Source organism: Lepidochelys kempii, chromosome 1 (genome assembly GCF_965140285.1).
Source record: "Lepidochelys kempii isolate rLepKem1 chromosome 1, rLepKem1.hap1, whole genome shotgun sequence".
Taxonomy (NCBI): domain Eukaryota; kingdom Metazoa; phylum Chordata; order Testudines; family Cheloniidae; genus Lepidochelys; species Lepidochelys kempii.
Window position 1 is genome coordinate 109,096,335 of NC_136380.1, and position 25,408 is coordinate 109,121,742.

The 25,408-nt window shown below is 41.4% G+C and overlaps 1 protein-coding gene across 1 annotated transcript in view; it reads left to right on the plus strand.

Annotated features, from left to right (window-relative positions):
* Positions 1-25,408, plus strand: part of COL4A2 (collagen type IV alpha 2 chain) — a 249,308-nt gene that overhangs the window by 132,783 nt on the left and 91,117 nt on the right. Inside the window, exons 5-7 of the mRNA XM_073349678.2 lie at positions 20,851-20,985; positions 21,075-21,119; positions 23,288-23,404. Of these exons, the coding sequence (XP_073205779.1) occupies positions 20,851-20,985; positions 21,075-21,119; positions 23,288-23,404 (297 nt within the window). The remainder of the gene's footprint in view (positions 1-20,850; positions 20,986-21,074; positions 21,120-23,287; positions 23,405-25,408) is intronic.

A 25,408-nucleotide genomic window follows, 5' to 3' on the forward strand; every position in this document is an offset into this window, starting at 1 on the left:
ATGAGCTCTGAAAAGTCAAATTATTCTTTGCAAGGAAGAGGGTAATTGAGATCAGATGCTCGAACATGTTCCTCCAGTGCTGCGTTTCTACATTAATAATGTACAGGTTTTCTGCATCTGTGAATTTATTCAGCTTGATCCCGGACTCAACCTCCATCCATTTGGAATAGGCTGGCCTAGTGACTTTTCATGTTGCTTCAAAGCACCAGCTAAGTTATGCCAGTGATTGTACCCAGAAAGCACAAGCAACCATTTGACATTCTTTTCAAATGTTTTGCAATAAAACCAGAACACTTTGTCAGCTGATTTTGAGTAAACTAGCCTATGCTGATTCAGTTTCTCACCATTCTCAAGCACTCTTTCACAGTGTCACTTGAGAAGTGTTGTTTCCACGCATTTACTGGCAATGTCATATCCTCGATTTTGCCTGGCCCATTCAAAATCGTATGATCCATATTGGCAGAGTTTAGGATCGCCGACCATAAAGCAGGATCTGATGTATTGATTTGTGGTGTGCAATTTTTCTCACCGCTGTTTCTGTGATCGTGCAAGGCTGATTCTTCTTTATCGTTTCTCTCCTTTTCATGTGAGCCACATTCTTCTTTATCATCATTCTCTTTTACGTTGCCAAGAAAACTGAATGATTATCCATCACTTTCCTCACATTTCCATTCCTTATCTTCAGGTAAATCTGCTAATTCCTTAGCAACAGGACTTCCATCATTTATGCTTCACTCCTTAATTTCTTCTGCACTGAGACTATGGCTACCTAAAGCCATGTCTGTGTTGTTCTGTTTCAGATATTTTCCCATCAAATTTGCCCCTTGCTGCAAACTAGATTGCAGTTGAGCATTTCAGTTCCTATACTGAGCTTCTTTTATAGATTCATCACTTTCCTATAAGTAATTTCAGTGTCTGGTCCATCACCCTCTCCCAGTCCCTATCACTTTTTGTTACTTTTTGTTTTTTAGCTACCTCTTGGTCACAAAGCTTTCAACTACTTATAGCATTTCCAATGCCACTGATGCTCCAAGGTGCAACAATCAATGCCCCTAAGTTTTGTCAGTTATTTTCGCAAATATCTCTCAATTCTACTAGGATAGATAGACATCTGGCTAAAGAAATGAGTGAACCTGTTCTTTCCAATATGCCTTTAAAGAAACAGCACATTAGAGAGCAATTTTGATAGTTTAGTGGTTCAAAATTAATATTCTAATTCCAATATTCTAATACAGTAGTTTAAAATAGGTTCCTAACATTCTCCATTGTATCTTCGTTTTAATTTTCAAAAGAGCTTTAAAAATTTTCTTTTGTTTTTTGTTTAAATTTTCTGCATATACATATCTAAATTTGGAGGGAGGGTTGGAGCTAGGTGGAAATACCAAAGAACTCCCCAGTCATCTTCATAGTACTGTTTTTCATAAAGATAAATGTGTTATATCTTATTGTTGCCAAACTGTTTCTTATTCTTTCATATAGCATAGGAGTTTTTTCCCCAGCATCAAGCAAGTGGACTTTTTCCTGTGTAATAACAAACACACACAAATATTTCACATCTGCCCCCCACACAAAATACTTACTCAGACATAAATGTTTATGAATTCAAGTTGTCACAATCACAAAAATGCAGGAGCTGGACACGTCTGTATAAGTAACCAGTAAACTAAATTGGGGAAATATGATAAACCACCTGTTTTGTTCAAATGAATAAACAATTTCGTTGAGTGCTGAAAGGAAACAGGATTTAGATAGGGGAGAATGGCGTTGTCCAGTGCTCACCATAGTTAGATAATCATGCAACTGTCTTCTGTATGATGCTTCATTAAAATTCTTCCTTACTTGAGTAATCCCCATGGGGCCATGAGAGTCTTAATTTTTTGGAATTCATTCCATTCTTACAATGTATCTAATATGACCATATGTAGAAACTAGAGATAAAATCAGCCAGAATCTCAGGAAAAAAAAAATGCAGACAGCTGGATTTGTATTTTTCTCCATAGGATTTGGGTGAATACTTGTTCAGCTACATATTGCATTAAACTGGCACAACCAGAAACATGTATTTATGTATTCACAAACAGAATGTATCAGTTTGTTGTAAGAAGCAAACACTTTTAGGTTTATTGATCCAAATTAATTTATATTATAACTCTTCGGAGTTACTACACAAATTAAATTGGCCATTGCGTCTATTAGGAAAATGAGTAAGGTCGTTACTCAAAAGAGAATTCTAAATGCTTTTCCAGCTTTGCTTCCCCTTGTTAAACTCTGTTCTATTAGATTCTCTTTGTTTCAAATGTTTCCCATCCTGAAAATATCACAAAATATTTGCATGTGTTTAACACTAACCTGAGTTGTCTGAAGTACTTCTGTTCACATCTCCATAAGGAGACAAGTAACTGTAAATGGCAGAAACACTTAGTGGGGTTGAGTCTATCAGAGTCCTATTTTATCCATAATAACCAGTCTTCATAGCTCTCCCATCAACATAATTACTCCACCTCAACAAGAGGTGGAAGCTATGTTGGCGGGAGAGCGTCTCCTGCCAATATAGCGCAATGTAGACACTGCTTTAAGTTGATGTAATTTATGTTGCTCAGGGGGGTGGTTTTTTCACACTTCTGAGGACATAAGTTTCATCGACTTAAGCGGTAATGAAGACAAGCCCTCAGTGTGAATATCAGTGTGTAACTTTCAGTGGAAAATGCATTGCCAATTTTAGATGCCAAGGCAATTGTGCAGTCAATATTGGTATATCTATATGATGAAGTAAGTCAAGGAGGATGCCTCTTATCTGTTTTAGAGAAGCATGGATTCTTTATTGGATTGGGTTAGGATCATATACAAAGATCAGAAGGCAATATCCCAAAGGAGAACAAATACATACATAGGCATATATATTTTAGACTTCACAGAGAGAAAAATATTTCAAATCTATAGATTTCATAAACTGATCATTTTGAGAATCTGAAAGAGGATTTGGAAAGTCAAACACAGTCATATATTGTTTGCAGTGGTTGTTATCCAGATATCGTTGAGGTTCCCATTCTTCAGACTGTCCAAAATCTCACTGTGAACTCAGGGGTTTTACTTGTATACAAAATGCCTCCTGGGTTTGTTTTGTGAATCACTTTAAAGATCACAAACTTATCTTGTTCTCCTGTAGGCTTTCCAATAGCATAATGATGGGAATAATCATAGAATCATAGGACTGGAAGGGACCTCGAGAGGTTATCTAATCTAGTCCCCTGCCTCATGGCAGGACTAAGTATTATCTAGACCATCCCTGACAGGTGTTTGTCCAACCTGCTCTTAAAAATCTCCAATGATGGAGATTCCACAACCTCCTTAGGCAATTTATTCCAGTGCTTAACTACCCTGACAGTTAGGAAGTTTTTCCTAATGTCCAACCTAAATCTCTCTTGCTATAATTTAAGCCCATTGCTTCTTATCTTATCCTCAGAGGTTAAGGAGAACAATTTTTCTCCCTCCTCCTTCTAGCAACCTTTTATTTACTTGAAAACTGTTATCCTGTCCCCTCTCAGTCTTCTCTTCTGCAGACTAAACAAACCCAGTTTTTTCAATCTTCCCTCATAGGTCATGTTTTCTAGACCTTAATCATTTTTGTCGCTATTTTTTGGACTTTCTCCAATTTGTCCACATCTCTCCTGAACTGTGACACCCAGAACTGGACACAATACTCCAGTTGAGGCCTAATCAGTGTGCAGTAGAACGGAAGAATTACTTCTCGTGTCTTGCTTACAACACTCCTGCTAATACCTCTCAGAATGATGTTTGCTTTTTTTGCAATAGCGTTACACTGTTAACGCATATTTAGCTTGTTATCCACTATGACCCCCAGATCCCTTCCTGCAGTACTCCTTCCTAGGCAGTCATTTCCCATTTTGTGTGTGTGTGAAACTGATTGTTCCTTCCTAAGTGCATTTGTCCTTGTTGAATTTCATCCTATTTACTTCTGACCATTTCTCCAGTTTGTCCAGATCGTTTTGAATTTTAATCCTATCCTCGAAAGCCCTTGCCACCCCTCCCAGCTTGGTACTGTCTGCAAACGTTACAAGTGTACTCACTATGATTTATAAGAACTTAGATAAGACTACTAAGAGGCATGATATAAAAGGACACCTACTATATTTCAATGCTCTTATTCTGTTTTGAATTAAAAAGGTAAGAGATTCCCAAACGTTTTCATAGTGCAAATCACATCTTTATAGACAGAGGGCCAGATCCTCAAAGGTATTTTGTAGCCTCCCTCCCATTGATTTCAAATAGCATTTTAAAATCAGGATGTACAAAAATATATTTATACATTTTATTGGGTCAGGCAGTTCCCTGATAGCAGGCAGGTCTCAGAAGGGCAGAGTGCCACCTCCATACTATTGTTACCCATTCCCACTGACCCCATGGAGGCCATCTCATTAGAAGCTGGACGTGTGAGTGGGGCATGGGGGTCAGGTCAGAGGGAAGAGAATCTGATGCTGGAGGGACAGTTCTGTCCACATGAACAGGGCTGCAAAGGTTAGAGAGCTTCCATACAGATACAGCTTTTCCAGGCCTCAGCTTTTCCCCTGACATCTGTACATGTCTGCGGGTTTGAGGAAGTCAGTCCTTACACTACTCATTCTGCACAGGGAGCAGCCTTTTTATCACCTTGCTGAGGGAACAATGCCAGTAAAATTCTGTGGGGGGAACCTCATAACAATTCCTGTCTCCCCTGCACAGGTGATTCTCACATAGGGGACAACTTGGCCTACTACCATATGCTCATATTAAATCCAAAACAGTTCGCAACAAGTGATAGTTGAATGATCAAAAAACTATTTACAGTTCTGCTAGTGGTTCCCATCACAGAAATAATTACACTTTTGTTCAAACAGAAGAGAAGTATAAGATGGAAAAACTGGCATACTGTAGATTGTGAATTCCTATAGGGGTTTTAATTTTCACATACACTTAAACTCATGTAGTCTAACAAGCTTAACATTTTGGCCAGTTCCACAGTGTGGAAATTTCAACCCTGGATGGTTTTGGCGGAAAAAAAGTGTTCTCACAAATATAAAAAATGAACAGATGTAGCTATTGGTGCTTCCAACGCCCACTGACAAAAAACATCTGTGTTGAACTTCCTGAATTTTTAAGATCCTGAGAACACTCCCACACAGCACTGAAAAAAAGAAAAAAAAACATTTTAAAACAATTGGCTGGCAGATCACTTTTCAGTTCTATTACTGAATGTTCTAATACAAACAGGTGTTGGTTGTTGTGTTTTCCTTAAGAGCTTAACTAACCAAGCAACAAGTTTATAGTTATTAAAAACCAAACCTCTGGCTTAACTGCCTGACAGGTTATTAATATTTGATATGGCTTGTCAGAAGCTAAAATTCCTGATCTTGCGAATTCATTGGTCAAACAATTAATAATATAAGTGAGAAAATGAAAAATAACTAAATAAATAAGGTTTTGGTGTAGATATTGGCAGATAGAAAAGGATAGAATTTCACCCTGCATCATACATTCCCTGAGTGTCTAGCTTTTAAAATTCTTTCAAAACCCATGTTGAATGAAAAGATTTTTTTTTCTTCCTATTTTGGAAGCCTACTATATTGTGCTAAAAATGTCTGATACATTTATTATATTTCTATTTCAATATATTCATTCAAGTATATATCACTTTTTAGGCCCAGTGAGCTAAATTCTTCCCTTTAATACATCTCCTCTACTGCCATTGAAACCATGAGAGTTGTAGACGCACCTCCACTTTTCTATCACATCCATCACATTAATATTTGAGTACTTCCAAGGGCAGATTTGGCAAAATGCGTATTAACTTGTTTTCTAAATTAATTTGCTGTTGCATGTCAACTGAACTTTTTTGAGTAATTTAATCAAATATTAATGAATTATTCTAAAATGATAAATGAGTGTTATAGAAACAGTCTTCAAAACTGGCAGTTAGCTCTTAGGGCATGTCTACTCTTCTAAAAAAAATGAGCTTCTTAACTGTGGTAAGATAAACCATATTCGCTAACTCGAGTTAAAATAGCAGTGAAGACATGGCAACTCAGTTTATAACTCAGACTAGCAGATCATGTTAAAAGCTCATAGGGCAGACAGGTTGAGCTGGAGCTGCTAATCTGAATTAAACCCGATCTCCTGGGTCTTCACTGCTGTTTTAACCCGAGGTAGCTAACCTGAGATAAGAACACTTTTTTGTTTTGCAATGTGGCATATCCTTAGTCTGCACAAGCTTGCTGTATCTATTTAAATGGCAGCAGTGACTCAAATTAAACATTAGGTTTTATTTATTTGATAAAGACTCAATATTTAGATTGAACATGAAGTCATAATATTTAGATAACCATAAAGGTAAGTTATATCTTAGGTGGGGTTAACCAATGAGTGGACTCCCTGTTGCATTACTGTGCCAGATTACACAAATATAAACCAGACTAGCTACACTGATAGCATTTCTCCTTCCACTCTCGCAAACAGCATGTGCCTAAACTGGAGACTATGCCAGGGGGCATTTATAGACCACTTATGCTGGCCCTGCACTGGAGGATTTCCTGTAGTGTATGGGGGCTGTATCAGGGAGCCAGAATCTGGTCTAGAAGTTTTACCAGGTATATTAATCTGAAGCCAATAGAAACTGAGATAAACTGCTATCTGGAACTGCTATAGTTTAAATTACTCACTGTACTCTAAACGAAAAAGAAAAAACGTTTTAAGTGGTCGTGACATTTTCCATCTCCTGTTTTTATGCTAAACCATTCCTAACGTCCAAGAGAACGTTACTGTTTTGCATTACAACTAGTAATGTGTGTGGCACTGATTGACAACGTGGTTTAATAATCTGATGCATGTTACATTCAGCACTTTTTCTTACAACAGAATTTTCATGCATGAGTTTTATGTCATCTGCTCATCCTTAATGGAATAATAATCTTATATATTGTACTCCATAATCCTAAAGCTTGGTTATTTAAGGTCAAATCTCTGTCTTTTGAAGTCATTGGGAGTACTGCCATATACTTCAATAGGATCAACACACCAAGCAGAGCTGGCAATATACCACAAGAACCTTATCTTAAATTTCTTGGGGGACCTGTGAGTTCCAGGAGCCAAACCCCTTACTGGTTCTGTAAATAGGAACACTCCCTCCCCATCCCATTTGCCATGAAATACCCTGTTGAAAACTTAGCATGGAAAACCTTATGGGGTTTTGCCTATCCTTGGATAAAAAATATCCACCTATCCTTTTCTATGGGTGTTTTGCTGTTTTTGTCCCAGTAAAATTGTTTAAAAAGAGGAGAACCCTACAAAAACACCTCAAAGCATTCCTCCAAATACTTTCATGTATTCTGCGTATGAAGAATTTTTAAACTGAATCCTTTGAGTTCTTGACCTATAATTCCAATTATATCTTCTTGTACCAGTGTTTGATCTTCTAGGGTGACACAGCAACTTCCTAGAAGATCAAACAGTTTTGGAAAACATGTCATAAATTAGATTAAAGCTTGGGAACAGAGAGCAGTACAAAGTTTTTAGTTTACTGCCTACAGAAGGGGACTGCGGCTTTCTGAGTTTTGGTGGCAAGCATTCTCTAATAGAGGTTTTTATGAAGATTTAATGTTTATTTCTTCCTTATTCGGAGAAAACATTCTGCGAACTGAATCACTACTCTGGAATTCATGTTAATGTAATTTGGTTTCCACTGTCCCAGGAATAAATGTCCTATGTCTGGATGATACAGCTGAATGACCAGCAAATTATTACCATACCAATAGGCTAACCTGTGTTCATTTGGGTTATTTTTAAATTTAATTGAATTTATATTTTCTTTATTCTCTGGTGTGAAAAAACAGCTTTTTTATTAGATGAGAGGGAAGTCTGTTTTTCAGGAGATAAGATGGGCTGTGAAATATTCAGACAAATAATACATCAAACATCAAAGGGGAATTTAAGAATAGGGAGAGCTGCCTCTGTCATATTCTTTTAGGCCTACTGCATCTCTTAAAACTGCACCAATGTTGTAGAATCAAATGCTGACTTGTTCAAGAGAAATGTAAAATATTTGCTCCGTTTCCATTATCTGATGTGCAAGTTAGATCATAGAACACTGTCTTTCTCAAGGGCTGATGACCTACAGCACATGACGTCAGTAGCTGAATCCAGTTTAGCAACAGAATACGACTTAGAGCAGTGGAGAGCGGGAATACTAATTTTTGTAGGTATTTGATGTGAAGTTTAAAGCTAACTTGCTGCTGGAGAAAATAAACAAGATTTTTTTGCTCACTTCTCTAGAAAGGTGTGTCTTTCCCTTGAAAAAGAAGAAGTATGTGTTAGGGGGCTTATTCCTTCACCCACTTACTTCCCTGGTCCTTCTCACATGAACAGAGAGCAACAATACCCAAAGTCCAAAGGTGCAAACAATTCGATGTTTATTGGGGTGAACTTCCAGCAAGCATGATTCCAGTTTCCTTCCTTAGTATCCTCCTTCCCAGCTCTGACACCACAGAGCCTTACACCTGTGTCCCTGTTCCCATTCCTACCCTTAGCCAAACATGATTCCAACTTCCTTACTCCCATTCCCTGTTCCCATTTCCCCCTTTAGCAAAACATGATTCCAATTTTCTTACCCCCATTCCCTGTTCCCATCTCCCCCTTTAGCAAAACATGATTCCAATTTTCTTACCCCCATTCCCTGTTCCCATCTCACACACCCACATGCCCACCCCCACCCACACCCCGTCACTTCCTCATTGACTACAGATTATATAGTAAAACTTGAGTTCTGCTTAGCTATACCTTAACCAATCATTTTCCTGAAATTTAACTAACCAATCCTAACATATTGTAACATGATTATGTAACCAATTATATCCCACCACCTCAATTAGTTTACACCCAGCAAAATTAATTATACAGCAGACAGGAACAATCACAGAACCAGACAGATTATACAGACAAACAACAGCAAAGTGGGAACTATAATGACAAAACAATACAGAAGTGAGGATTTCACATCCCAGCTATTGATAAGTGAGTTCTTGCCAGACAGGATGCTATCAAACTAAGTTTCCTTTTACATTTTCTAGGCACTTCCCTTTCTCTGGAGGTGATAGGAATACAATCCTGTCCTGATAGTGCCTAACAGCCCAATAGCACCTTATTTCAATGTGACTAGTTTGGAATGTGAGGATGTGACCGTTCGCTTCCCAGCTTATGGCTGCTTCTGCTGCTTAGCCAAAGGCCTTAGCCTAAGAACAGGGCCTCAGACTGTCACAGTAAGAGAAGGCCCTTACACCAGCAGACAGTGATCTTGATTCTTTCTTTTATACCTCTATCACTAGCCAAGTGATAAGAATACACCTAAATTCTTAGAGTACAGGCCTTTGCAGACAGGCCTGAATATCTATATCCTAACAGTATGAAGCCTTAAAAGCAGAGCATTTGAGACATAATAGACGAAGACGATTGGTCTGATGAAGCCTGGGTGCCATGGTAAAGGCTTGGCCTCATCAGTTTTGGCAGTAAAAAAAGCTTTCATTTTAACAAAGTCTTTAGCCTATATGGTTTGGAGTGAAATGAATAAAAGCCAGGAAGTTCTATTTCACAGTTAGTACAGCATTGTTAACTATTTCACAGCTGGTCACTTTAGCAAAAACATCTTACTTCTCCTGCATTCTGGGATTTAGTATCAACACGTTTTTGTCTCGCTCTAACTTCTTACCAAGACAGTCTCAGAGTTCAAAATTAGGTATGTGTGTTTCCTAAATGTGTACCTTTGTTGTTTATGTACATTGTCAAAAATGATAATAGTGAGTGCCATCTACTGGCAATTATTGAATTCTCATGCTTGCATTAAAAGTACTGAAAATCAAAGCTTAGGGGTCTTTTAAAATTAATCGTTATTGCTGTACTGATTATAAAAGTAAAAGTTTATGATGATCTAAATAAAAGCAAAGTCCATGGGATTTTGTGTGTGTGTGTGCGCCCATGTATGTTTTCTCCTCAATAGTTAACATTATTAACAGTTGAGTGTGATTCACCATGAGTACAGTACTTAAATTTAACTTTCTGGTGGAGTTTTACTAAAGCTTATGAGAATGTTTGACCTTCTGGCAGCAGGGACTGCAAAAGTGGTGGTTGTTTTCAAATCATGCTAAAACTAAATTTCAGATAGTTGAGAAATGCCTAAAATAATTTTCCAATAAATGAGCTATTTATTATTCCGTTTATTCCAGAGCTATGAATTCCAGATGGGAACATTTTTGATTGCATATTCATTTTGTTGTTGTTTTGTGCTTTACAAAACATCTTGTTAATTCCATTGTAAGGTATAATTTCTTACAGAGAGAACTATTACACCTAGGGTAACCAGTGTAGAATTTAATGCATTTGTGATCCTAGGGCATAATAGTGTAATGCCCCTCTTCTGGGTCACCATAAGTGCTGTGGTGACACAATCCCACTGAGTACCTGACAATGTGTCCAGCATAGCACACAATCAAAGGCAAGCACTACAGATGCTTTCTAAGCCAGCCCTAGTGCTTGGTGTGTTCCCAATAACCACTGATGTGTGTGTAACAGAAAAACAAGTTTTTAGTAAAGCTGAGAGGAAAGAAAGAGTTCACACATATACCCCTGGTGTGCAAGGATTGTGATACAAAAAACATATAAGTTATTTCCTAGGCTGAGAACCTCAAAGGGGAAAGACTGTTGGGCTTAGGCCTCTTGTGCCTGGAATTGACTTTCCAGTGACTGGGCATTGTCTGTTCTCCCTGAGACCCTTACATTACATCTTCCCGTCTAGCCAGCGGTGTCCATAGTTATCCAGCACCACACTTAAGGGCTCCTCCTGAAAGGGCGACTGTCAAATTGTCTGGTCCAGAAGATTATTTCTAGCTCCCCTCTATGGGGGAGGCTACCCCAAAGCTGGAACAATCCTTAAACATATAGCCTGGTTTCTCCTGTTAATGCTATTTTTGGCAAAGCAAATGAACAACAGAGGTGTGCATTTACATAATACTTGTACAAGGACCTACATTTGTAAATATATGACCTTGCATCAATGTAATTTTCATTCTCTGACATGCTGATCTTCCTAGCTTTGGCCCCTTCTGAACTGCTCTCTGATTTCAGAGATGTTCTACTTCTGATCTCCTCTGCCCCTTCCTACCAGTGGCTTTCTACTAGCCAGGCTAGAACTGGTTTGCAGTGCAGCTTCTCCTTCATGCACCCACTGGGATGCTCTTTCCTGAATTAGCCTTCCTCACCAGCTCTGACACTGTTTCTTTTCTTAATGACCCTTTCTACTCCCATCCCTAGTGAATGACTTTCTATCATGCTTGTTGCCTCCCCTCCCATTGGACCAGCTGTCAAACGACTTACTAGCATTAGATCTGTGAGTTCCCTACCATTTCCTTCTCCCAGCCATCCTTCTTACAGTTCTTATGAAGGATTATTTTTCCCTCCAAATTTCTAAGGCCCATTTGACTGTCTTTCTTGGCAAGACTAAGGTCTCAGATAAGCACCAAGGAAATGGTGGAATGCCTTTACATATAGTCAGTGTCACAGGAAGCGAGATTTCTCTACCCTGGCTTTATACCAGAAAGTGTTAAAAAATAGACTTACAACAAAGTATGATGGAGCATGTTGTCAAGTATGGTGAAGCTATGACAACTGTTCTAATACTGTGTGATTACTGCTCATCATTGGTTAAATGCCTCCTCCCCACCCACAAGCTGTCCTTATTATTTGTCTCCTCCACATATGACATCTTGTCTTTAGGGTTATAATCGCTTTTGGAGCAGAGATTGTCATTTACTATAAATTTGGACAGCACCTAGCACAATGGGGCCTCAACTTGGTTGGCCTCTAGTCACTACCACAACGTAAATGTTTAATCATAATCATAACTGTTCCTTTGCTTAACTTTTTAAATTTAGCAGTGGGGAAAGCAAGCTTCACCGCATGAGCTATCTTCCACTTGAGTGGTCCTAAAAGAATTGGAGGTTAAAAAATGTCTAAAGCATATGGATATGCAATATAATTTTGGAAGTCTTTTCAGGCTTTTCATAATTCTCTGGAGCTTAATTATGGAATGCCAAGTTATCACTAAATTAAATCACACCCCTGATAGCACTTTCTTTCATGTACCTCATTTACTGAACAGGCACCGATTTGCGTCAGACATTGCAAACATTTTCTGGGAAGAATTCCCCCAGGCTTCCTAGAATTTCTGACCTTTGCTCCTTACTGTAAATAGATTCTGCACATGCCTGTGTTGGACAATTTAATTGTGTGAGACCTCTTCCAGTTATTTTAAGTCATGGGAAGAACATAGCAGGAATTGCCTACTTAAGGAATGTATCCTGCCATTGATGACTGTTTAAATCATCTGAACAGGGATGTAATTTTTATGTAAGAATTGACAGAGAAGTAAACCCCATTGTTAATCTTCAAGGAATGCCATTTTCCTAAGGTTTTTTTGCCTTTGCATATCCCTCTCAAAAGTAGTTATTAGATGATGTGATGCACACTGTTTTGTTAGCCTCTTAGTGTGAACCCATGAATCTACACGTGATGAGGAGTAGGTATATGTAAGCTATTTTCTGAAGTAAAATCATTTCACCTCAGCAATATTTCAGATTGCTATCCTAGAGAGGGTGGTGGACAATAAAAAATGTGAATCACACCTGTAAGTCAACTTACCACTAGTGTCATTATTGAAATTGCGTCCAAAAAACCTATATTAAAATAATGTTATGGTTGCAAAGTCAACATAATGGATGCAAAAGCATCCTATCTTGATTTGAAGACATCAGGAGATGGATGATCCACCATGTTCTATGGTAGTTTGCTCCAATGATTACTCACACTCACTGTTAAAAATCTATGCTAGTATTTAACAATAAGGGTGATTAACCACTGAAACAAACTACCAAGAGAAGTGGTGGATTCTCTATCTCTTGAAGTCTTCCAGTCAAGACTGGATGCCTTTCTGGAAGGTATACGTTAGTCACATACAAATTACTGTGCTGAATACAGGACTAACTTGATGCAATTCTGTAGCCTGTATTATACAAGAGGTCAGACTAGATGATCTAATGGTCATTTCTGGCTATAAAATCCTGTAAATGTATAAGTCGAACACTCAAAAGTTAGGAAATGCCAGAATGAAGGTTGCCCATGCAACCTTAATTCACCCCCCTTGTGGGTAAGCCTTATGACACAGTCTTTAATTACATGATTACATATTATTTTTCCTGTAGGACCCCCGTCTCATTCAGTGAATAATTTATCTTCACAGCACTATTATGAAATTAGGTAGTATTATTCCCATTCCAAAAATGAGGAACTGAAGCACAGAGAAATCAAGGCCAAAATTGTCAGAAGTGTCCACTAATTTGGAGTGCCCAACCTGAGACACATAGGCCCTGACTTTTTAGAGTACCTAGAAGTTTTATAGCATACTATATGTTTAAAGCACAACACCAGTTGATTTCACTTGCTGTTGTGAGTGCTCAGCACCTCCTCAAATCAGAGCCCAGGTATCCTATGTTGGGAACTCAGAATATAAGAAAAACAATTAGTGGCCACCTGTGCAAATTTTGGTTTAAGTGACTTACTGCTCACTTAGAAACACTGGCAGAAGCAGAGCTAGAATCCAATTCTCCAGGATGGCATTTAATGTCCTTAACCAGGCAATCATAATTTCTCTTTCTGCAACCCCCTGCTTCATTTACTACACAACTTAGAATTTCTGCAAAATAAGGGGTCCTACGGACAATAGTCTCTTCCATTACACAACACTGATTCATCCCCAGAGCACTGTGCATTCTGTGCATTGAAAGAGGCAGTGGTCCTGTGAAAAAGACAGTATGTGATCATGTAGTTAAAGACTTTTCTTATCACATATGCACAAAAGGGCCAAATTAAGGTTGCATGGGCAACCTTAATTCTGACATTTCCTAATTTGAGTGCTTGACTTTGCAGCCTTAACATTCTTTTAACATAGATTTTTGAAATGTAATTCCTAATATAACTCCCTCCCTCCCAAAAATTCTATTATTGATTTCTAACTTGGATCATCATCAGGGTTTGGACATTTAGATCTACTGCACCATTTGAGCTGACAGAGTAACTGAAAGCAATAGTAGGCTGTATCCTCTATAGAGAGTAGGCACTAGGGAAGGAATGAGACACACACTTATGCAATGGGTTTTACAGCCTGTTTTCTGGCAGCAGGGGAATGTAAAGATTTAGGACTCTGGTTAAATTCCAGATTCAGAGGATAGTGTGCTCTAATGCTTGTAGAACTTTCTGCTCCTGTCCCCCAACCTGTCTCTGTCCTACTGTCCTCATCCCAGCTCCTGCCCCCTTGCCTTATGCTCCTACTCACTGCAACACTAGTTCCTTTCCCCCTCCTCCAGGCTCCTCACTACCTTCTGGTTCCTGCAACCACACCTCCACTCTGTTCTACCCCTGTCCTGTCGAGCCCACATTCTTCATGCTTCGCATTACAGTGAGGCATCTTCCTTCTTCTCCTCCATACTGCCTGGATGCCAGAATGGAGACCTTGAGAGCACAAAGGATCCAGTTTTTCTGCTCTCGGTACTGGTGCCTGGCACCACAGTGGTCCCTGGCAGGCAGAAGGAGCAATTGCAGGGGAAAACACTGGTCAGCTCCTGGAGCCTTGAGCTGGAGCGTGATCAATGTGGATGGAATCTTCACAGAATTTTCTTACCAAGTTCTAACAAGCCTCTACTGAGCATGTACAAAATGACAGGTTTCAGAGTAACAGACGTGTTAGTCTGTATTCGCAAAAAGAAAAGGAGTACTTGTGGCACCTTAGAGACTAACCAATTTATTTGAGCATAAGCTTTTGTGAGCTACAGCTCACTTCATCGGATGCATGCTGTGGAAAGTGTAGAAGATCTTATTATATACACACAAATCATGAAAAAATACCTCCTCCCACCCCACTCTCCTGCTGGTAATAGCTTATCTAAAGTGATCACTCTCCTTACAATGTGTATGATAATCAAGTTGGGCCATTTCCAGCACAAATCCAGGTTTTCTCACCCCCCCCCCACCCCCAGAGGGAGTTTGTGTGTCGGGGGGAGGGAGGGGGGAGAAAACCTGGATTTGTGCTTGAAATGGCCCAACTTGATTATCATATACATTGTAAGGAGAATGATCACTTTAGATAAGCTATTACCAGCAGGAGAGTGGGGTGGGAGGGGGTATTTTTTCATGCTTTGTGTGTATATAATAAGATCTTCTACACTTTCCACAGTATGCATCCGATGAAGTGAGCTGTAGCTCACGAAAGCTTATGCTCAAATAAATTGGTTAGTCTCTAAGGTGCCACAAGTACTCCTTTTCTTTGTACAAAATGAGATTTTTATTGAAAGGTTTATACCGTGGCCAAATTTGGGTGAATTTTCAGGGACATCACTGTAGCCGTTGCTACAAAGCATGAAGGTGCTAGAGCAGTGGTGGGACACCTGTGACCCACGGGCCGCATGCGGCCTATCAGGGTAGTTTGATTTCAGGCCATGAGACATTTTGCTGTCATTGACTGTCCACAGGCATGGCCCCCCACAGCTCCCAGTGGCCACAGTTCATCATTCATGGCCAAAGGGAGCTATGAGAAGCAGCGCAGGCCACAGGGACATGCTGGTCGCTGCTTCCTGCAGCTCCCGTTGGCTGGGAATGGTGAACCGCGGCCACTGGGAGCTGCGGGGGGGCCGGGCCTGCAGATGGTCAGTATCAGCAAAATGTCTTGCGACCTGCAATCAGATTACCATGATGGGCTGCATGCGGCCCGTGGGCCACAGGTTGCCCGCCACTGCTCTAGCACCTTTGTGCTTTGTAGCAAGGGCTGGCAAGTAGTAATAATAAAGAGTAATAGTACCACTCCGTGCTGGCAGCATTATCTTGTAAGATGGGCTTGGGGGACAGAATCAGTATGAAGAGGAGGAGTGAGATCACAAGCTAATTTTAATTAAAGCAAACTCCATGCCAGGAAAAAGCTGAAAGGCCAGCAGAGTTTCTGAGTGTCTGAAGTCTGAAGATTGGTTATGTTTCGAAGGAAGTTGAAAATAGATGACTCCCCCCCCCCCAAAAAAATGAGTTGCAGCATCTGAAAATGTTGTTCCTACTTTGTCAGCTATTTAAAACATGACAGACGAGACCTTTATTTGACTGAAGCTTTCTAGTTAACAGGTGGCCACATCTTTGGTGAGCAGCACCAGGGGTCCAATAAAGAAAGTGGAGAAAAGATGGACGTAGTATACAATGCAAGTTACATATTGGCAAAATAAAGATGCAGACATCAGTGCATTGTTACAATAAGGCTGTATTCTCCGGAGCTAACTCGTAATCTCATTAGACTAGGTCAGTGACCCCTCAAGGTTTAATTATAATACCTTTGTTGTACATAATAATGTATAATGGTGAGCCCTGACATGAGATAGTGTATGTAAGGCCCCCTCCTTTCCCCCGTGAACAAATCATCGGAAAGGTAGCAAGGAGAGGTTGAGGTGGAGGCAGGGCCATAGCCCAGAGCCTGCCCCCCTCCCCCCGCATGCTTGTGGAGCAGGACTGGAGCACACGGTTGGTAGCGATGAGCAATCTTTGTTATACTAATGGAAAGACAAAATTGTGCCTTCTATGATGCTGCCACAGGGGTGGTGTGCCACCACACTATCCCCTATGCAGGGCTTTGTGCACATTTTGTGATCTGGTCCATTATGAGCGTTTTGTTGGAAGTTGTAATTAGATGTTCAAAAGGCATTCTATCTGCAAGCCTGGTGTTTGTATGTTTACATCCTTCCCGCGGCTGACTAGACTGTGGAAGTTACTTGGGTTAGCCAGGCTTTCATTTATTTCTGTGGCTACACCAAGTAGCATTTTCCATACATAGAATCCATTATTTCTCTGACTGTGGCTTAATTAAAAGATCCATTTTACTAAAATTGCTCAAAATGTAATCTGAAACTTGAGATAACTCAGGTGATGTGACTATACAGTTGGATTGTGGATTGCAAACTTTGTTTGCATGGTGCTCTGCTTTTTCTGGCATGTGATTTGCATCTACTTTAAGAGATTATTTGAGGCTCTGCCTTATGCCTTTTTATGGGTTTATTTCTTTGCAGTTATGTAAACATCAATATTTAATAAAGCATTATATTTTTAAGCAGTGTGTAGCGAGGCGTAAACTGGGCCCCTCTGGTTTCTGCCGCTGCTTCCCTTGTAAATCAGTCAGGGATGCCTCAGGTTGATGCAAACACCAGTGCTCTTTATTTACAGCTTTTTCCCACCACCACCTTACTATCTATGTACAGGTTTTTAACAGCCAAACTTTACCGGCAGGGCAGGGCAGGGCTGCCTGTGCCGTCCTCCTCTGGCTTCCTGCTTGCCAGCCTTTATAGTCCCTGGCTGATTAGGCTGGCAGCTGTTTCTCATTGCCAGACAGGCACAGGGCTCTTCAACCAGCCCCAATCTATTCCTCTTGATTGGGCCTGAAGTGGCAGGGGGCTGGTTAAGCACTCCTTACTCAGCACCCTGTCACACAGTATTTATAAATTTAAACAAATAGTTAAGATATTTCTATAAGGTCTGGTGTTGTATTGGTCTATGCACCTTGGAAGCAGAAGAACAGGGGATATGGGCAATTACAGCTGTACAAGGAGACACTACTGCTTTGGAAATATCAATCAGTACCCTGCACAAGCTACTCATGGCATGTGACCACCTGACCTGACACCTATGCACCCAGAGTTTATGCCATAGCATATAAATGGGGAAAGGTATGGTTGAGGGCATGTCTCCACATTCCTGATCCTAGAGCCCACCCTCCTGTGTGTGGATCTATTATAGTCATTCTGCTGTCTTTGTAGATAGAGACACACTCAGGGCAGGTAGGAGTGAGCAGGATGAGGAATTGAGCTGCCTCTTGCTCAGATGTTTGTTGGTCCCTTTGTCCATCTGAGCAACTCCCTCATTTTTTGCCAGTGAAGTATCTGGCCCTTAACTTATATGTATATTTGTTTCTATTTAATATGCTGACACAAAAGAAGGATTCACATCCCATAGCCAAATAATCCCAGTTTTGCTTCACTGATAAAGCAGACTTGCTCTAAATGACAGGACATTGCATTATATTCTTGTCAAGTTGTATGTATAGGATGGAAGCTGTTTCACTATGACAATTTAAATATTTAGATCCATTGTATCCTTTGGCACCGCTCCTAAGTAATTCGTTTTGTTAGATTAATTGAAACAGGGTAGAAAATAAGGTGCAAAAGATCCATACTGGTGATTAGATCCAGAGGAATAAAGTGTAATACATCTGTAAACCATCTCATTCCTGACCCCTTTCCAAGCAGAAATTGTACTGAATTTTGCAGATGTTTTCATTATGTCAGCTCCTCAATATGGTCTGGGCTGAAATAACATAGTGGATTTCCTGTAGGGAATTTAGGTTAGATATTAGGAAAAAGTTTTTAATTGAAAGGATAGTTAAGTACTAGAATAGGTTATCAAGGCATGCTGTGGAATCCCCATCACTGGAGGTTTTTAAGAACAAGTAAGACAAACACCTGTCTGGGATGGTCTCATATTTGGTCCTTCCTTACAATGGATTAAATGACCTCTCATGCTCCCTTCCCTACATTTCCTTGATTCTGTGTACAAATCATGCTCACACTTTTGTGGTAGGGGTGAAAAAGCCAGTACTTCAGCCATAAAACCTACCTGCATGATGATATTTTTTTTTTCTGAATAAGCCATAGTAGAAGGGAAAAGCCTAATTTGAGTCTTGATCAATAATTGTGAACAAAGTGAAAACAAAGATATATGGAAGATCTAAGAATAATCATTTATGATTGATTATTTTTATACCACAAGCATATATCATATTTTGGTTGGGAGGGTTGTTTTTGTTTATGTTATTAAAGCTACTGGAGTGTTTCTCTGAAGGGCTACAATAGCCAGAATATAGTTATGAACAGAGGAGTGAAAATGAAAAAAGAAAATTTGTGAAGTATGTCACACAAGTCACAAGACAGAGCCCATAGTGTAAAATAAAAATAAACCAAAAGATTGCCTAAATCTCAACAGCATATTGTTAAGCATCTTGACGACTTTCTGGATCCAAGAAAGTGATCCAGTATCAGTTTTGTTTCTTTTCCTTTCTCTAGCCCAGTGGCATTAAGTGAAAATGGCACCAATATTCTTCACAGGACCAAAAGATTGGAATATTTGATGTATATATAACCTTATGTATTTTATCTATTTTGCGGGGGTGTGGTTTCAGAGAAGTGAGGTGAGGAATATGTGATGGATCTGTATTATACTAATAATTTCATTCCGTTTGTACACACTTGTGTATATTTTAGTTGTGTGGTTTGTAGGATGCCTTGCTACAGTGCTTAATTTGTACCAGGGCTTTCCAAGGCTGAGCCCCGGCACCTCTAGGCCTGGCAGTTTATAGCACCGGCACCTCGGGGCTTGCTGCATCAGTTATGAATGTGAAAAAAATGGCTAGAGCCCCAGCACCTAATTGCTTGAGCCCCAGCTCAATTTCATTACAAATTGATCACTGCCTTTCTGGATGGCCTGTCATCCTGATTAAGCAGATTTCCCAGTTAAAAGAAGATTGTTGTTAATTATTATGTGCTTGGCACTACACAGCACACACAAAAACTGTAGTCCCTAAGAAGCCATTTTATATTTGGAATGGTTCTCAAAATGCTGCATGTCACTAATCTCCAACCTGCTGATTCACGTGACTAAGTCTCAAAGAGATCTTTTCCCCGCAATTTGAATTTAAATGTAATAGAAGAGTATAGTGCTAGTTGGTTATTGTTGATCCTTGCGATTCTGCCAGCCTCAAGAGAATAGGAGTACTTGTGGCACCTTAGAGACTAACCAATTTATTAGAGCATAAGCTTTCGTGAGCTACAGCTCACTTCATCAGATGCATATCGTGGAAACTGCGAAACTGCTGCAGTTTCCATGATATGCATCTGATGAAGTGAGCTGTAGCTCGCGAAAGCTTATGCTCTAATAAATTGGTTAGTCTCTAAGGTGCCACAAGTACTCCTTTTCTTTTTGTGAATACAGACTAACACAGCTGTTACTCTGAAACCCTCAAGAGAATGAATTTTAAGCAAAGTTTGAAGTGGCCTGAATGGCATCATTAATGCTGTTTTGCTGAACCAACACTGGAAGAGATTCTTTTGAGGACGGAGAAGCCTTTGATCAACTCTTCAACCTATGTGATTACCATTCCTTAGCTGAGTACCTATTCCTATGTGAATCCCATCTAATCATCTTCAGGCATCATAATTAAGGGGAATTACCATCCCAAAGAAACAGAAATTCCTGCTGTTAAGTATCTGGCTCAATTTGGGAGAAACATCCCAATTAAGTGGATTTCACAATTAAGTACATCTCAGTTACTTGGAGTGCACTGTAATTGGATCTGCTTTGGGCCTTGTTCAACAGAAACCAGCTCTGTTTATTCTGCAGATAACATTCTTTTCATAGCATAACAGTGAATATTCTAGGATGAGTGCTGTTTTGTTTTAAAGCATTTGCTTTGTCATACACAATACAGTCCCCTGTTGTATATTTCTATGTGTGTTGCTGTCACATGATGTTCACCAAAGAACCCAGCCTACCAGAGTAAGAAGAGTTGAGTGTTTTTTTTCATCTGTTTAAGAGGATGGGAAGATTCCATTATAATAGAGATGAATTGGTGATCCCTGTGTATTACAATCATTCCTAAAGAAATGCTTTTATTGCTTTTCTCAGGGTCAACCAGGACTACTTGGACCTCAGGGATTCCCTGGACCACCGGGATTAATGGGTATCCCAGGTTTAGAAGGTCACAAAGGTCACAAAGGTGAAAGAGGGCAACCTGGAGTAACTGGACCAAAAGGAGAAGTGGTAATTTCAAAGCTTCACATATTTCATCTAACACCTAAAGAAGAAAATAGTGGGATAATTCTTGCTTTAATTGTGTTGTCTCATTTTAGGGGCTAAGAGGAGTAACTGGTTTCCCTGGTGCAGATGGTGTTCCTGTAAGTAGTCACTCACTTCATACATTAGATATCAAGGATTACTGAGAGTTGTTTACCATTCACTGTAAACATTTTTGCCTGGACTGAAACTACCCCACTGAATTAAAACCCATATATCAAATTCTGTCCTCGGTTACATGCAGGCAACCCAACTCAAGTCAGTGAGACTTGTTAAAATGAATGCAGTTGCAGACATATAACTGAGAAGAAAACTCTGCCTTGTCTATCATCATCACAGATAATTAGGATTCAGTTGCTGCCCATCATAGAGAAACCCACAAAAAGGGCTGAAAAGGAGGACGTCTGTAGCGTGTCTATAGGGGTTGCTGAGCTAAGCATGCTCTTCTGCACGAGAGAGCTGTGATCCATGTACTTAGTCTCCCCTCATCATGCAGTGGAGGGGGACAAAATCCTGTCCTTCATTGTTTCATGCTTGTAAAGTGCTTTGAAAATGTCAGTGGTTATAAGGGGGCCAAGAGGTTAATTTTATTTGTTATATGTTGTGAGTGACATGATCTTAAAAGCTTTCATAGGTATTTCAGTACTGTAGAACTTTGAATAAATTCTCACTGTCTGTGTAACAAACCCATTGAAAAGTCCTAAAATGAAAACCATAGTCCATTCATGGGAAAGAGTTCAAAGTGCAGCTTACCCTACTTTACATCTTGTGGCATAAAATAATAAGCAAAGAAATCTGAGTCACAGGAATCCCTGGACAGATTTCCCAGGACTTCCTTTGCAGTGCTCTCTGACATCAGGGACTTTCTCTACCACCCACACATGCACATCCACATCCACTCTCCTCTAACCCTCTTTGCTTCCAGCAATGTTCCAAATCTGGTTTTAGAAGATTCTCTCTCTCACTCACACTCTTTCTTCCTCTTCTCTCTGAAAACCAAAGATGAAAGGCTCCTTCCCTTCCACAGCGGAAGCACTGCAGCCAAGGGTCCTTATGAGTCCATGCATACAACTTTCACTGACTTCAGTGGGGTTTGCATACACACAGCTGATGTCCGTGCGAGAGGAGGGTGGTGTTCTGGCTACAAGAAAATTGGGCTGTATTGGGACACTTGCCTGCAGTGAGTCTTAGATAGCTCCACCTCTTTCCTCCAACCTGCAATCTCAATGTATCCTGCCTTCCCCTGCTGTTGTTTCCCAGCCAGCTGTCTCAGGCCAGGAACCAATGGTGACTATCTGGAAGTAAATAGGAACTGATGTGAACCCAAGAGTGGCTCAGTGCAGAGATATGAGGCTGATGGCCAAGAAGAGGGAGGTGAGGATCATGAGGCCGATGAATAGTGGGAGAATACTGGTGCTTAGTGGGGGCAGGCAAGAAATTAGGAGTTTTCTTTCTGCTCAGATGAGGGAACAGGAGTAGAAAGGAAAGCACAGCTCCAGCTGGTGGAGAAGGGAGAAGAAAGATGGGGTTCTGAGCATACTTAGCTCCTATCTTTCTGGTTGCAGTCTTTCATAGAGTAGAGAGCAGCTCAAAGCAAGTACATGATTGCTCTGATTCTCTTTGACATTGATGAAAATCAGGAGTAAGTAACGGCAGTAAAATTAATGGAATCACAGTGGAGTACATCCAGTTTAAGGGAGAGCTGAAAAACGACCAGCTTTTCTCTCCCTTCCAATATCCCAAGAGGCTGATAGTGGTACTTCCACAATGTCACATACCCCTTTGGCTTGAGCTGCTTATTTTTCTCTCTCCATGTGTATGTCACAGCTGCATCATGACACCCAGCCCTGTTCCAAAACCATTGCTATGGTTTTTTTCCTCCTAGAAGGGAAGCTGTTCAAAGCCAGCAAGAAACCCTTCTTCCCAGACTTTTACGCCGAGATACTGATTTCTGCAATAATCCCAGCCCTGATTCTCCCTGTATAAGAGCCCTTAGTTGGTTTAGCTCTCTGTTTAACAGAAAGTGCATTGAGCATAGCTTTCTTACCCTTTCCTTTGCCTTTGACTTTTTTCATGCTGTCTGGGGCATCTGGTTCAAGCTGCAGCTATATAAAAAAAAGCACTGTCTGTGTTTCTTTCTTTGAAAATTGTAGTTTCCCATGGATCTAAGCCTTGGGCTGATTATGAGAATGTTTAAAAACTATATAAGCACTGGAAAATGAAAATTAGGAACAGATGGATAGATAAACACATTTTTTATTCTCTACAGGGTCATCCTGGTCAGCCAGGATCAAGGGGGAAACCAGGTCACGATGGCTGCAATGGGACCAGAGGTGATGCTGGTGAACAAGGAAGTCAGGGGCCCAGTGGTCAACCTGGTTTCTTTGTAAGTAGCTGAATGAATGAACTTAAATTGATTATTTTGATTAATTTAAGTCTAGTATTTTCAGGACTGAAATGGAAAAATCTTAAGCGGGACTCCCTATCCACTCTGTTTATCTCATGTTTTAACTATTTTTTCTAATGACTTTTAGTAGTGCTTTTGGTTTTTGACCCTCTGTTTATCCACAAAACACTCCACTTACAGGGGATGACCTAACACAACACCCATATGGTTTTGCCACAGAAGTTAGTAATGAAAAACTATGAAATTCACAAAGGTCTGGAGGGTCTACTCAAAACCCTCTCCAGCATATAAGTCCCACAGTGAAGTGGTTTGAGGGAACCACAGGGTGGCTTCTATACTCTATCCACTAAAGAGTATCATTCATCACAATAAATCAAAATTTTGAGGAAAATTTTTCACAACTTTTTTTCACAAAAAAAGTTCATTATTTAGATCTAGTGGCTTTACGAACCCACATAAGCAGCATGGCGGGACCACAGTCATTATTCCAGCCAATAGACTGGACTATGCTGAGGTCCCACAACCTAATTCTTAATTAAGGGCAAATTTCTTTGCCTGCTTCCTGCACAATTCACCCATATGATCCTGATGATTTCCTCTTTTTACATGTAACATGAATTTCCACCATTAGGCATGGTCACTGTTCACACACTGTAGTGTGTATATGCATATGAAATTGCTGTTGGATATATTTCACAACTTCAAATATGCAGTGGTGAGCTGGAAGCAGTTCGCACCGGTTCGCGCGAACCGGTTGTTAAATTTTGAAGCAGTTTTAGAACCGGTTGTTAACCCGTTTCCCTGCAGGGGGCGCTGGGGCCTTGATGGGCTCCGGACGGAAAGTGATGTAATTCCTCCTCCAACCGCCGGGGGTGCTGCGGGAGCCATGTGGTGCCCTGCCTGCAGCCAGCCCTGCACCCCCTGCCTGCAGCCAGCCCCCGTCTCCAGCCACCCCCTGCCCTGCCTCCAGCCACCCCCGCACCCCCTGCCTGCAGCCAGCCCTGCACCCCCTGCCCTGCCCTGCCTGCAGCCAGCCCCTGCCACACGCACCCGCTGCCCTGTCTACAGCCAGCCCTGCACCCCCTGCCTGCAGCCAGCCTCTGCCGCACCCCCTGCCCTGTATCCAGCCAACCCCTGCCGCATGCACCCGCTGCCCTGCCCTGTCCGCAGCCAGACCATCTCCAGCCACCCCTGCACCTTCTGCCCTGCCCGCACCAGCCCCTGCTGCACCCCCTGCCCTGCCCACAGTCCACCCCCTGCCCTGCCCGCAGCCAGCCCATCTCCAGCCACCCCTGCACCCTCTGCCCTGCCTGCAACAGCCCCTGCTGCACCCCCTGCCCTGCCCGCAGTCCACCCCCTGCCCTGCCCGCAGCCAGCCCATCTCCAGCCACCCCTGCACCCTCTGCCCTGCCTGCAACAGCCCCTGCCGCACCCCCTGCCCTGCCCGCAGTCAGCCCCTGCCTCACCCCCTGCCCTGCCCGCAGCCAGCCCCTGCCGCACCCCCTGCCCTGCCCGCAGCCAGTCTCTACCTCCAGTCAGCCCCTGCCCTGTCTCCAACCAGCCCCACACCCCCTGCCCTGCCCGCAGCCAGCCCTGCACCCCCTGCCTCCAGCCAACCCCACACCCTCCTGTCTCCAACCAGCTCCACACCCCCTGCCCTGCCCGCAGCCAGCCCTGCACCCCCTGCCTCCAGCTAGCCCTGCCCCAAGCCCCTGTCTGCAGCTGGCCCCACGTCCACTGGTGCCCTGCAGTTCCCAGGGCAGTAACCCTGCACACCTGCTTCAATGAGGGGGGCAGGGAGCAGGTGGGACCCACATCTGCACATCCTAGGGTGACCAGACAGCAAGTGTGAAAAATCAGGACAGGGGGTGGGGGGTAATAGGAGCCTATATAAGAAAAAGACCGCAAAGTCGGGACTGTCCCTATAAAATTGGGACATCTGGTCACCCTAGCACACCCCCAGAGAGAGTGGCAGGGACCCAC